The sequence below is a fragment of the Styela clava genome, chromosome 7, assembly GCF_964204865.1.
Source record: "Styela clava chromosome 7, kaStyClav1.hap1.2, whole genome shotgun sequence".
Taxonomy (NCBI): Eukaryota; Metazoa; Chordata; class Ascidiacea; order Stolidobranchia; family Styelidae; genus Styela; species Styela clava.
The window spans coordinates 16368495-16380811 of NC_135256.1; the positions used below are offsets into that span (position 1 = coordinate 16368495).

General features: G+C 34.6%; 2 protein-coding genes and 1 pseudogene across 5 annotated transcripts; 1 reads left to right on the forward strand and 2 right to left on the reverse strand.

Annotated features, from left to right (window-relative positions):
* Nucleotides 1–1723: 1723 nt before the first annotated feature.
* LOC120328102 (actin, muscle-like) lies at nucleotides 1724–3222 on the reverse strand (annotated as a pseudogene). The gene is made up of 2 exons (XR_013477383.1): nucleotides 2285–3222; nucleotides 1724–2095 (listed from the first exon to the last, which is right to left on the reverse strand). The product of XR_013477383.1 is annotated as an actin, muscle-like (transcript).
* A 572-nt stretch (nucleotides 3223–3794) lies between these two features.
* On the reverse strand, nucleotides 3795–10089 carry LOC120328099 (sushi, von Willebrand factor type A, EGF and pentraxin domain-containing protein 1-like). 3 transcript variants are annotated; one of them, XM_078114719.1, is made up of 12 exons: nucleotides 9331–9521; nucleotides 9007–9135; nucleotides 8058–8237; nucleotides 7556–7768; nucleotides 7107–7358; nucleotides 6481–6885; nucleotides 6148–6330; nucleotides 5396–5578; nucleotides 4880–5074; nucleotides 4506–4706; nucleotides 4200–4256; nucleotides 3795–3936 (listed from the first exon to the last, which is right to left on the reverse strand). In XM_078114719.1, exons 2-11 carry the CDS (start codon nucleotides 9110–9112, stop codon nucleotides 4216–4218), a joined length of 1959 nt encoding a protein of 652 aa, XP_077970845.1. In that variant the 5' UTR covers nucleotides 9113–9135; nucleotides 9331–9521; the 3' UTR covers nucleotides 3795–3936; nucleotides 4200–4215. The 3 variants fall into 3 exon arrangements, with proteins under 3 accessions (XP_077970845.1, XP_039250433.2, XP_039250434.2); XM_039394500.2 differs by having other exon boundaries at nucleotides 3797–3936; nucleotides 9007–9126; nucleotides 9331–10087; XM_039394499.2 differs by having other exon boundaries at nucleotides 3796–3936; nucleotides 9007–10089.
* A 205-nt stretch (nucleotides 10090–10294) lies between these two features.
* LOC120328495 (actin, muscle) lies at nucleotides 10295–12104 on the forward strand. The gene is made up of 2 exons (XM_039395004.2): nucleotides 10295–11154; nucleotides 11310–12104. The coding sequence occupies exons 1-2, from the start codon at nucleotides 10344–10346 to the stop codon at nucleotides 11633–11635; spliced, it is 1137 nt and encodes a 378-aa protein (XP_039250938.2). The 5' UTR covers nucleotides 10295–10343; the 3' UTR covers nucleotides 11636–12104.
* Nucleotides 12105–12317: the final 213 nt, after the last annotated feature.

Genomic DNA, 12317 nt, shown 5'->3' on the forward strand with positions numbered 1-12317 from the left:
ATGTTGCAAAAGGTCAAATGATGGTCGTAGATCAAAATTTCTTCTTGTGCTAATCCTAAATCTGTACAAAATGATGCTTTATCTGATTCTAATGATACTGTGATACCTGCTATTGATAATACTGCCGATGATAATTATGACACTGTTAATTCTGAATTTGCTCGTAGAAGCTCTAGAATTTGTGTACCTCCAAAAGGGCATAGAGATTATCAAATGTGATTTGTGCATGCTTATATTGCTTTTGTACTTTGCTCATGTACATAAGTTTTTTTTTCAAAGGGGGAAATGTGGTATACTGTGTTATGGCTCCCATTATTTCATGCATGAGTGACCTTGGTTTCTCTCTCGCTCTTCTTTCTGTTGATGCTTAAGTCAATGACTGTGTGTTTCTGTAATACATTTTGAATATCTACAAACATCGTCTATTCTTCGAGTTCACGACACAACAAAATACATTTGATCACTACCGGTACACGCCAACGGTACATATATATCATCTTGTACAGATGCATATAAATATATTTATGTTTAAAAACAATGTGGTAGGTACCGGTATGAATTGACAATAAGTTCACATTAAGCTATTTGCCGAAACAAATAAATGACGTGCCAAGAATGTACATAGGCAGAAAATTAATGAGTACACATATATATATATCATGAAATAAGTCGCAGTCAAACATTAATTCCCCAATTGAATCCTATTCAAATTTGGAAGAAATGCACACTTTTCAAATAATAATAATATGTAGTACAGATATATATAACGTAGAGCAATTAAATTGTAACTCTCATTATTATAGCCAAGAAATTATTAGCCAACTAACTTTAATATACCGACAACGATCAAGTTGTGTTCCGAAAGAAGTAGCCTACTTCTGCATTGGTCCACTAAATATCTTTTTTCTGTCCAATGATCTAAAGATGACCTCAAAAACGGCAATATAAATCGATTTATTTTATAGCCCATGCAACTTTGAAAAAATTTGGTAACTGTTCCACTACTGTGAAAAGTCTTTTATTTGGGACATATTCTTGCAATATTTGTTCCTGCCAGCTCTGGATTTTCTTAATGATTATAATTGAAAAGTTAAAATATCGTATCGCGTAATTCAGTGCATTTGTAGATCTTACTTAGAGTATCCGACACAGAATCGAAGCAGTTCATTTACATGAGTATTCAAATCAAATTTCTGGACTTGTGACCAGTGTTCCCTCTAAGGTGTGCGCGTGTGCGCGCGCACACAGCTTTCAGAGGGTGCGCACACGAATAGATTTACTGCGCACAAACGTATTTCGATGTAATGTAACAATGTGCTCGGTTGGCAGGTTGAGAAAGTTTGTTGTTGACCCACTTATTACCCGGTTAGAACGCCGAAATTTCTTCATTGGTTTTTGCACAAATATCAGTCATTTCCAAAAAAGCGCGCACACACTAAAATTTCTGCGCACACATACTACAAAAAATTAGAGGGAACATTGCTTGTGACTGTACAATCCGAATTTGGCTGACTCAACAACAGCGGATTTCTCATAGGTTCGCCTTCTACAGATAGTTGACAATTGCACATAAACTGCGCAATGAACAAATTCCAGCTTGGATGATCAGTAGTAATAAAAGATACATAATGAAATTTCAAAATGTCTACTAACAAACTCCTAGCTGTTGGTAAAGAGTATTTATGAAAACAAACGTTTTGAAGATATTACAAATAATTTATAAAATTGTATTTATTTTAATAATAAGTTACCATGTTAAAGTAGTCAATTTAAAAGCATTTTCTGTGGACAATGGATGGACCAGCTTCATCATATTCTTGCTTTGAAATCCACATTTGTTGGAAGGTTGAGAGAGAAGACAAAATTGATCCTCCAATCCAGACAGAATATTTTCTTTCCGGTGGAGCGATGATCTTGATTTTCATTGTACTTGGTGCAAGGGCAGTGATTTCTTTTTGCATACGATCAGCAATACCTGGATACATTGTAGTTCCTCCAGAAAGAACGTTGTTGGCGTACAAGTCCTTACGAATGTCAATGTCGCATTTCATAATCGAGTTATAAGTTGTTTCATGAATGCCGGCAGATTCCATACCTGAATAAATTATAAATGGCGAACATCGCAAACATAGTCTGAGATAGGAACCTAAATTTAATACTAATAAATTTTAAAATATCACAAACTTTTATGGTTTAGTATGGTAAACCGTATATATCAAATCACCCCGTACTGCTATTAGAATGAGCGATTTATTAGCAGTGTAATTAGATATTTAGTCCTTACCAATAAAAGAAGGTTGAAATAGAGTCTCTGGGCATTTAAATCTTTCATTTCCTATAGTGATGACTTGTCCATCAGGAAGTTCGTAACTTTTCTCGAGTGATGTTGAAGAAGCAGCTGTTGCCATTTCTTGTTCAAAGTCAAGAGCAACATAACACAGCTTTTCTTTAATATCACGAACAATTTCACGTTCAGCAGTTGTAACGAAAGAATATCCTCTCTCAGTCAGAATTTTCATTAAATAGTCAGTGAGATCCTGACCGGCCAAATCCAATCTAGCAATAGCGTGAGGCAGAGTATAACCTTCGTAGATTGGTACATTGTGTGAAACACCATCATCTGCATCCATAACTATACCCGTAGTTCTTCCGGATGCATATAAGGACAAAACAGCTTAAATCGCCACGTACATTGCTGGAACGTTAAATGTTTCAAACATAATTTGTGTCATTTTTTCTCTGTTTGCTTTTGGATTCAATGGAGCTTCAGTCAGAAGCGTAGGATGTTCTTCAGGAGCTACACGTAGTTCGTTATACATTGTATGATGCCAGATTTTTTCCATGTCGTCCCAGTTTGTGATAATTCCGTGTTCAATCGGATACTTAAGAGTAAGGATTCTTCTTTTACTCTGTGCTTCGTCGCCGACATAGCTGTCTTTCTGTCCCTTTCCTACCATCACACCTTGATGTCTTGGTCTTCCAACAATGGAGGGGAACACCGCTCTTGGTGCGTCATCTCCAGCGAATCCAGATTTAACTAATCCTGATCCACTGTCACAGACAATTGCGGTTTGATCTTCCTCTCCGTCAGACATTTTGTTGCTTACGATTTGTTGTAAGAGAATGTGGTTGTTGATTAGAAATTCTCAGAATGATGGAGTCCTCAACAAATTCAGCTCTTTATATGTTTAGCTAACTTCGGCGCCACGCTAACTTCAGCTGTTCTCACAGTTAAAGCGCACAAATTCAACATGCGAATTTGCACATTTCATTCATATTCTTGTGCAAAATCGAAAAGATGAAGAGCATCAGTGAGCTACCATTCTTATCCAATCCTCATTTTGAATTCTTATTTCATTGGTTGTGTATGTGGCGGATGTTACGGCGCGAGGGAATAAAAATTCAAGTATACCAAGTCTTGTCCATAACGGCCCAGCAAAAGACTCAATTGCTTCTGTTTCAATTTAAAATTTTATATATGCATTTTCTCGTGTATGAATTATATGAAAACTGATGTAATATGTAATCAGACGTTGTTTGAAGAAGGACTTTGAATTAGGGATTTGCCCTTATTTGAGTTTTTTTTTTTGAAATTTAAAGTAATTTAATAACCCACAAAACATATATTCCACGTATAGTCATGTGTAAATATGTTTATTTGAAGATATTGGTGTTATTCTCAAAAGCCGCCTTTTTTACGCACACATTAAATATAGTTTTTAATTTCTCACAAAAAAGTGGTCTAACAAAAACGTTTTTTTTCTGCATACAGCAACAGGTGATTGATACAAACATTTTCCTCTAATTTGTCTGATTTATTACAAAGTATGCACAATATCGAACATGACTATGTAGCTAAAATTTCACAGTCTTTGTATTCCAATAATTTCCAATCATCGATGAAACATTGGTGGTGAAGGCCAAGTTGTATGTTGAAACAAGAGAGCTATGCTCAAATATATGGACACGTAGCGCCACCCAATGGCAATAATTTTGATGACGTCATAGCGAAAAAAAAAGTAATAGCCTTCTGGAGAAAAATTTTATCTTCAACCACTGAAAATTTCAAAGCAATTGGTCCAGTATTCGAAGAGAAAAGCGACTTTTTAAAAACGTGTCAAAGAACAAGAACAACAACAAGAACAACAAGAACAACAACAACATAATATTGAAACGATCGTTATGTCCACTACGTGTCCAATAAATAGTACATATCTATCTATGCATTTCTCGTTCGGCGTAAAGTCTAAAAGAAACTAAGAAGAAAAAAACAATTACTTCACAAATATAAAACTAGATTAAATAAAGGCATATTAAGCAGGCTTCTATCACATTTCTACTAGATGAACTGTGTGAGAACTGAGGATTTTTCTATTACCATTTAACTTGTTAATTCTTGGAAAGCAATACGATATCATAAATTTTAAAGCTTTGTCACTAAAAATTTTGAATATATATATATTTATTCTAATTTTTTATGGAGATGCGTATACATGAAAACTTACAGACGCAATCAGGTTTACTTGTAAATTCGAACTTCCCGTCTTCGTCGCATGCTGCACTTTCGTCTCCAATAATCCTCAGATAAGATGGATAACATCTGAGTTTGATTTTTGTTCCAGTGTTATACTCTTCTCTATCGGGATAGATCCGAATTCTTCGTTCAAATTGAGGTCGGGTACATTTTTTTCCTACTTTCTTTTCGCCTGATTATTCAATAACCCCAAATTTATTGTTATATTTATTCTATGTAGTATATAAAATTGAAATACTCAGTGTTTAGGATTCAAAATACAAGAAAATTATTACATATGATTAGTAAACATGAAGTGTTTGCATACAACGAGACAGGCGACTCTTGGATAAATAATCTACTTACATTCTGGAATCTTGTCGTGAAATCGTCCGTCTAATTCACAAACAGCAATTGTTTTGCCATTAATTTGATATCCTGGATTACATGAATAACCAATTTGTTCACCAATATTATATCTTTTCTTACTCGGACTGATCTTTAAACCGTTTGGAATATCCAGAGGCGCGATACAGCTGCTAGAAGTTTCATATTTTGCATCTGTGTCGGGAATACAAAAACAAACTGTATTTTATAAATACAGTAAATCTTCTTTTATCAAAGATTCTCGCTTTGTGTGTTTTGAAACTTTTCATTCCTTTTTTGAAGCAGAAAATATTCGGTACACCCTGACGACAAATATCCCTCACGATCAGAAAACACTGGCATAAATATATGAAAAGAATAGCAAACTATGCCAATGAACCAATTGAAAATTGTGCTGATATTATGACACAAACGTTTTGCACCTAAATTTCAATTACGATTTGAATTCATGATCAGAAAGTCTTCCAAATTAACGCCAAATTGAAATAGCATTACCTATCCTTCGACAAACAGGAGGATTGGGTTCAAATTTCCCCGATTCTTGGCAAACAGAAGAATCGGCTCCCAACAATTGGAACCCATCAATACAAGTAAAAATAACAACTTCCCCGGGTACATATTCTTGTTTATCTTCTATCATTCGTCCATATTCTGATATGTCCGGTCGCGCACACTCATCTAAAGAATAATAGGATTATGAGCTTGAAAAAAAAATGCGAAATTGAATACAACATGAGATGAAATATTTACGATAGGATAGGATTTACATATTTATCCCGGGGAGAGGAAAGGCGGTAAGACGGCATAACCATATGGCGAATCACGGCCTCTCGTCCGGAAACCATTCCATGTCGGGTATGGGATTAGTTAGTTATTTGTTTTCCGGAAGCATGGATTTGATAGTACAGGAAGCCGTAAACGACCAGCGGTTACGTGAGCCTCCCCTACGGTACCAGTAGCCTATGGCACGAAACGTCACAGAATATTAATTTAATGTAATCTAACCGCTTGCGAATGTGGATTTCTGGTACTGTTTCTCGTAAAAATTCATTTTTGATTTGCCTTCTTCAAATATTTGGTATGTATACTACTTTTCATCAAGTATATATATATATATGAATTATGGTTAATTTGCGGTATATTGGCAAGCTTTTACTAATATCAAATAATTGAAAATATTATTTACAAGCTTAAGTACTATTTCTCTAACCACTACGAAGTGTCTTTGAAAAAACATTTTGACTTACATTTGATACATAATGGAGGAGAATTATCATATTTTCCAGTACTTAAACATTCTGCACGGTCGTTTCCCACAAGTTTAAAATCTTGCTCACAATCGAAGAATACAGTTCCTCCAGCAAACACAATGTCGCTATAATCTCCGTATACCAAACCATGTTCCACAAGTTTAGGTAATTTACAGAATCCTGCGTAAAAAAATGAAATATTGCAACAGAAAATAGGAAATTACAAAAAATGGAATATTCATTTTGAAATGAACAATCCCGCCCATGCACATACCATTAAAATGGCTTGTTCGATTATTTATATTTGCTTTATATTTTAAAACTCCTTACTTAGACATTTTGGCACTCCCGGAGAGAGAAGTCCGTCCTTGTCGCAAAATGCTTGTGGGTCACCCAGCATTTCAAATCTACGGTTGCATTGAAACCTCACGCTTTTTCCATATGCGATCGAACCGTTTTCCGACATTTTTACAACACCATCTTGTAGTTCAGGGACAGTGCAAAATTTTTGTCTCTCAATTTTATTCGACGATTTCAAGCATACCGGTACATCTGGTTGCAAGGTACCGTCTTTGCGACAGACAGATTCGTTACTGCCATGCAACACGTAAGATTTGTAGCAATAATATTTCACTTTGCCTCCTTCTCTTATGTATCGCCCGGAACTACTTACATACCCATTTTCAAGCAAAGATGGAGTTTTGCAAAAATTTGATGACGAATTTCGCGAAAATGCTGAAAATAATGATTGGGCATGATATAAAATACATTTATCTCGATTATGTGTGTTTCAATGAAAAATAATATGAACATAATGAAATTGTGAAGTAAGAAGTTTCTCGTGATATTTCAAGGTACAAATCTATTCCTTCCCCTGAGCTTATGACAAACGAGTTTGTCGCGGTCGAAGTTGATTATCTTCATTCCAAAAAAAAAAAAAAAAAAATTCAACTTACACTTTATATGTCTTTCTTCAACTTGAAATGATCTCGCGGAATCGCCACTATCTTGTGCTTTACTAAGCTTGCATGTCGGCACTTGATATGAAAACTTTCCACTTTTCCTACACCGTATTTGACTTTTTCCTTGAATATCATATCCTTCGTTGCACGAATATTTAATGCTGTCACCATATGGGACGAAGTCATTGTAGTTGTATTCACCGTGTCCATTTGTGGGTGCCTTAGGAACCTTGCATCCTGAATGTTCTGTAGAAATAGCGTCATTGCACGTGCCGTCGTCAATTATATGTTTTGTTATTATTTAATAATATGTTTTAATTTGTAAGTGAACGACATTTACAGCATGACTACGGTTGGTTATTTTTCTAAAACAAAACGATATTCACGAAAATGTTCTATGTTTACCCAAAATTCAAATCGGGTGTCTAGTATATAGAACTTACCTCCGTTTTTTTCACATCTGGGAGTTTCACCAGAAAAATCTCCGTCATTCTCACAAATTAATACAGCTTTTCCAATAAGATCATATCCAGTCCGACAACTATATGTTACAACAGTTCCGTTTGTCACTAAAGTAAGTTCTTTGGTATCAACGTAGCCGTTTCTTGGTGCTCGAGAAACTGAACAGCCTTGTATTTTGATGTCACTTTTACCATCTAGATTTATTTGAATTACAGTATTTGTTTTTTGTGCATTTTGGAGTTATGTATTGTTGATATATCATCAATACCGTTTCAGTATTTCCCAGTATAAATGCTGACAAAAAAATTCTTCATATTAGCCGCTGTACATTAGGTCGCGTGCTGAGCATGTACAAAAACAACAACAGAGTATAATACACAATAAAAGCTTTTTAAGGCCTAAATTTTTCACCGTCCGGTCGATTATTGATGTAATCCGTTCTCTATGTTTATCATATTTCATAATATTCTACTTACGACTCACTTTTCTCACATTTGGGTGGTGTTGATGACCACTTCCCCGTCAGCTTACATGAAATTCTTTTCCCCCCTCGCAACTTATATTCTCTGTTGCATCTATATCGTATCGATATGCCGTTATAGAAACTTTGTTTGTTAGGACGATAAAATCCGTTTTCTAATTCTGGTGGCTTCTGACAAGACACTAAAATTACAATAATGAATGTAATATTCAACCATAATCGACCAAACTTTATCTATATAATTAGCACTGGAAAATTGTCACACATTTTGATGATAGCGCATTGATCTTTGGGCACTATCAAAAAGCGGAATGATTCGGATAAGATAAATCAAATATCATTCAATATTCAAATAATTTTATTCCATTTGCGACCAACATAAATAATAAAACAAACGTGTTATGTTATCCCAAAGCAATATTTGAAAACCGTCTTTATAGAGAGTGATTATTGAGAAAATTTGCTCAAAACATGATTACACATTCTCATTCAGAATTGAAATATACTAATTTCAAGCAAAGGACAAATGATGGAATGGCAAAAGCCAATGCAAATTTATAAATTTTTGATATGCGCCAACTAATGCCTATTGACGTGATTCGCCAATACGATCATGAAAACAGCTATGAAGTAGGGATTTTCACGTAGATGAAATAAAACTTATTAAAACGCTGTTGGGAACTGATGGATAACGGCTTACAGCCAACTATAAATGTTTTTTTTTAAATAAGATTCGAAAATTTAATAGAATGCATTCAGTTATAGGTAACTAGTCGGGGCCTGAAAAGCATAATCAAAGTATCCCACGCAACTTAGATTTTGTTGTGCTGTGGCACGCTAAGTACCGATACCGATAGTTAATCAATGTTTTTTTTTTATCAAGTTGAAACTAATGATTTTAACTGATTAGTATTTTATTTGTAAAAGATTTAATTACATCATCTCGCTTACCTCTCCTGCTGTCTGCTCCGTTTATATAACAACAACATAAATACACCGAAACATACAATATAATCCGAAAGTCTTCCATTGCACTGGTATAATTTCCATTTTTCATCAGAAATACATTTTCTACAAAAACTTTTCGATAATGACCAAAACCAGATTTCATTATTGAGGCGTGTAATGATAATAACAAGATTGATCGAACTTAACTTGTCCCTAAAAAGCTTGACCATGCCAGGTTTGCTGTTTGGGACACACTGGTCAATTAGTTGAATATAATTATACGTAACGACATAATCTCTTTAAACGCAATTATAAAAAAGATCTTACACTTCACTTCTGATTGCTTCTCGATCGCAATTACTTTGTCATTTCCTCCTTTCCCTTTAATTGCAGTTTTTGTTAAAGAGAGCTTGATTACGTTTTTATCAGAACGAGCAGGACTTCCAAGATACGGAAAAGAAAATTTTTCCGCTGATAATGTTGTGAATGTTATTGAGATATATACACTTTTACTTTTCAAATCTTTTAGTCATAAATTTAATGGTAATTCAAGCATCGTAATATGTCATTTCTTCAAAAACGAGTTTTTACTTCCAATCTTTTTCTCATCTATTATTGTTATTCATGTACATATTTCTACAGAGCACTTGTATTGTTAAATACATGTAATTGCATATGCGTAACGCATATGGATCTTGATTAATTCACATTCAAATCAGACAAAATAAAAATTTTCATGCTTAAAAGTTCGGGGAAATCTCCAATGTTTTTAATATGGAGCGAGCCTATTTTGAATATAAGGTATTTAATTACATACATGTATAAGCAAGTATAATATTTTATATAACAAACAATATTGCGAATGTTGTATTATCCTATATAAATTCGAACTAGCTTGCCACTGATTAAATAAAACTATTTATGACAAAAACTGGCAGATAATGTCATATTGCATGCCTTACACCAGTCCAAGTCTATGTTTATAATTACTAGATAAAAAATGGTGGCATTGAACTAATCCATGGGTGGTAAAACCAAAATTTATATTTGACATGTAATATAATATTGTTCACGAAACTCAGTTTTTACAAATGTAATTTACTACTCGTTGTTAGAACTAGCTGCTGTTAGCGCTATACCTGACCCTGGCAAAATGTGCCAATTGCCGCACTCCGGCTGGGAACAACTGCAAATTCATAGCGCTAAGTAAACTACGAACTGGTAGCAAAATATTGCACCCGTGTGATATAAAAACTCCAATCAGTCGAGATATATTATCATTCATTTTTTAGAGTAGTACAATCATTCTCTATTCAAACTACAATAAAAAAAAATAAAAAATGTCTGACGGCGAAGAAGACCAAACCGCAATTGTCTGCGACAATGGATCAGGATTGGTAAAGTCCGGATTTGCCGGAGACGACGCACCAAGAGCTGTGTTTCCTTCTATTGTGGGAAGACCAAGACATCAAGGTGTGATGGTAGGTATGGGCCAGAAAGACAGTTATGTCGGCGATGAAGCTCAGAGTAAAAGAGGAATCCTCACTCTCAAGTATCCGATTGAACACGGAATAATTACTAATTGGGACGACATGGAAAAGATCTGGCATCATACAATGTACAACGAACTACGTGTCGCACCCGAGGAACATCCTACGCTATTAACTGAAGCTCCATTGAATCCAAAAGCAAACAGAGAAAAAATGACACAAATTATGTTCGAAACATTTAACGTTCCAGCAATGTACGTCGCCATTCAAGCTGTTTTATCATTATATGCATCCGGCAGAACTACGGGTATTGTAATGGATGCAGGTGATGGTGTTTCACATAATGTACCAATATACGAAGGTTATGCACTTCCCCATGCTATTGCGAGGTTGGATTTGGCTGGTCGTGATCTCACTGACTATTTAATGAAAATTCTGACTGAGAGAGGATATTCTTTCATTACGACTGCTGAACGTGAAATTGTTCGTGATATTAAAGAAAAACTGTGTTATGTTGCTCTTGACTTTGAACAAGAAATGGCAACAGCTGCTTCTTCAACATCACTCGAGAAAAGTTACGAACTTCCCGATGGTCAAGTCATTACTATCGGAAATGAAAGATTTAGATGCCCGGAAACTCTTTTTCAACCTTCCTTCATTGGTAAGCAAACTATTTTCAAATTCAAAATCTTTTCAGTTCATCGCGGTAGCTTGTGATTTTAAATTTTGTATCTTTCAATATGTCATATTTTGAGTTACAACTAATCAATACGACGTCATTTAAAATGTTTTTCATCTGAATATTATTTTATCTAGGTATGGAATCTGCCGGTATACACGAAACAACATATAATTCTATTATGAAATGCGACATTGATATTCGTAAGGACTTGTACGCCAACAACGTTCTTTCTGGAGGAACTACAATGTATCCTGGTATTGCTGATCGTATGCAGAAAGAAATCACTGCTCTTGCACCAAGTACCATGAAAATCAAGATCATCGCTCCTCCGGAAAGAAAATATTCTGTATGGATTGGAGGATCAATTTTGGCTTCTCTCTCAACCTTCCAACAGATGTGGATTTCAAAGCAAGAATATGATGAAGCTGGTCCTTCGATTGTTCACAGAAAATGTTTTTAACTTGAATTGATTCCTGTCTATTTTGTTTTAATTGAAATCCCAAATTTATGTTTCGTACTGATTCAATCAAGTTTAAACTTAACACGTGTTTAGTGTCAATAAATAAATAGTATCTTGGAAATCGATACGCAGTAATATTGTTTTTACTACCAATCCTATTTTTATGAGTGTGTTAGTGTTCAATGGAAACAGTACTGTTGTTAATAATAAACAATACTTGAAAAGTCCTTTCATACTTAATTAAAATGAAAGGTTATTTTAGTTGATTGAATATTTTACCACTCACTTAGTTCTCTATTAATAAAACACTAAAAAATGCTCAACGATGTTCATACCTACTTCGCGAGCATATTTTTTAAATTCCTAAGATGACATTTTTAGTCCATTGTCAATGACTAAAACTAAGATGTTGCCATCGAAAAAAAAAATATATATTTTCAAATGTTCATTAAAGATTGAGTAAACACTGTGTTTGTAGCCGCAACTTCAGGCCATTTTGGGTACAAGTCACTACTAAAATATATAATTCTGGGAGGCTGCTTGAATTTATTCAAAAATACACATCTATATTTTTTGCCTTGGATATGCCATCGGGATATTTCAAAAGTTTCGACGGAGGGTTGCAAAGCTTCAACGATTTTTCATAAGAATCATTATTCTTCATATCTGCACCAAGACTCAA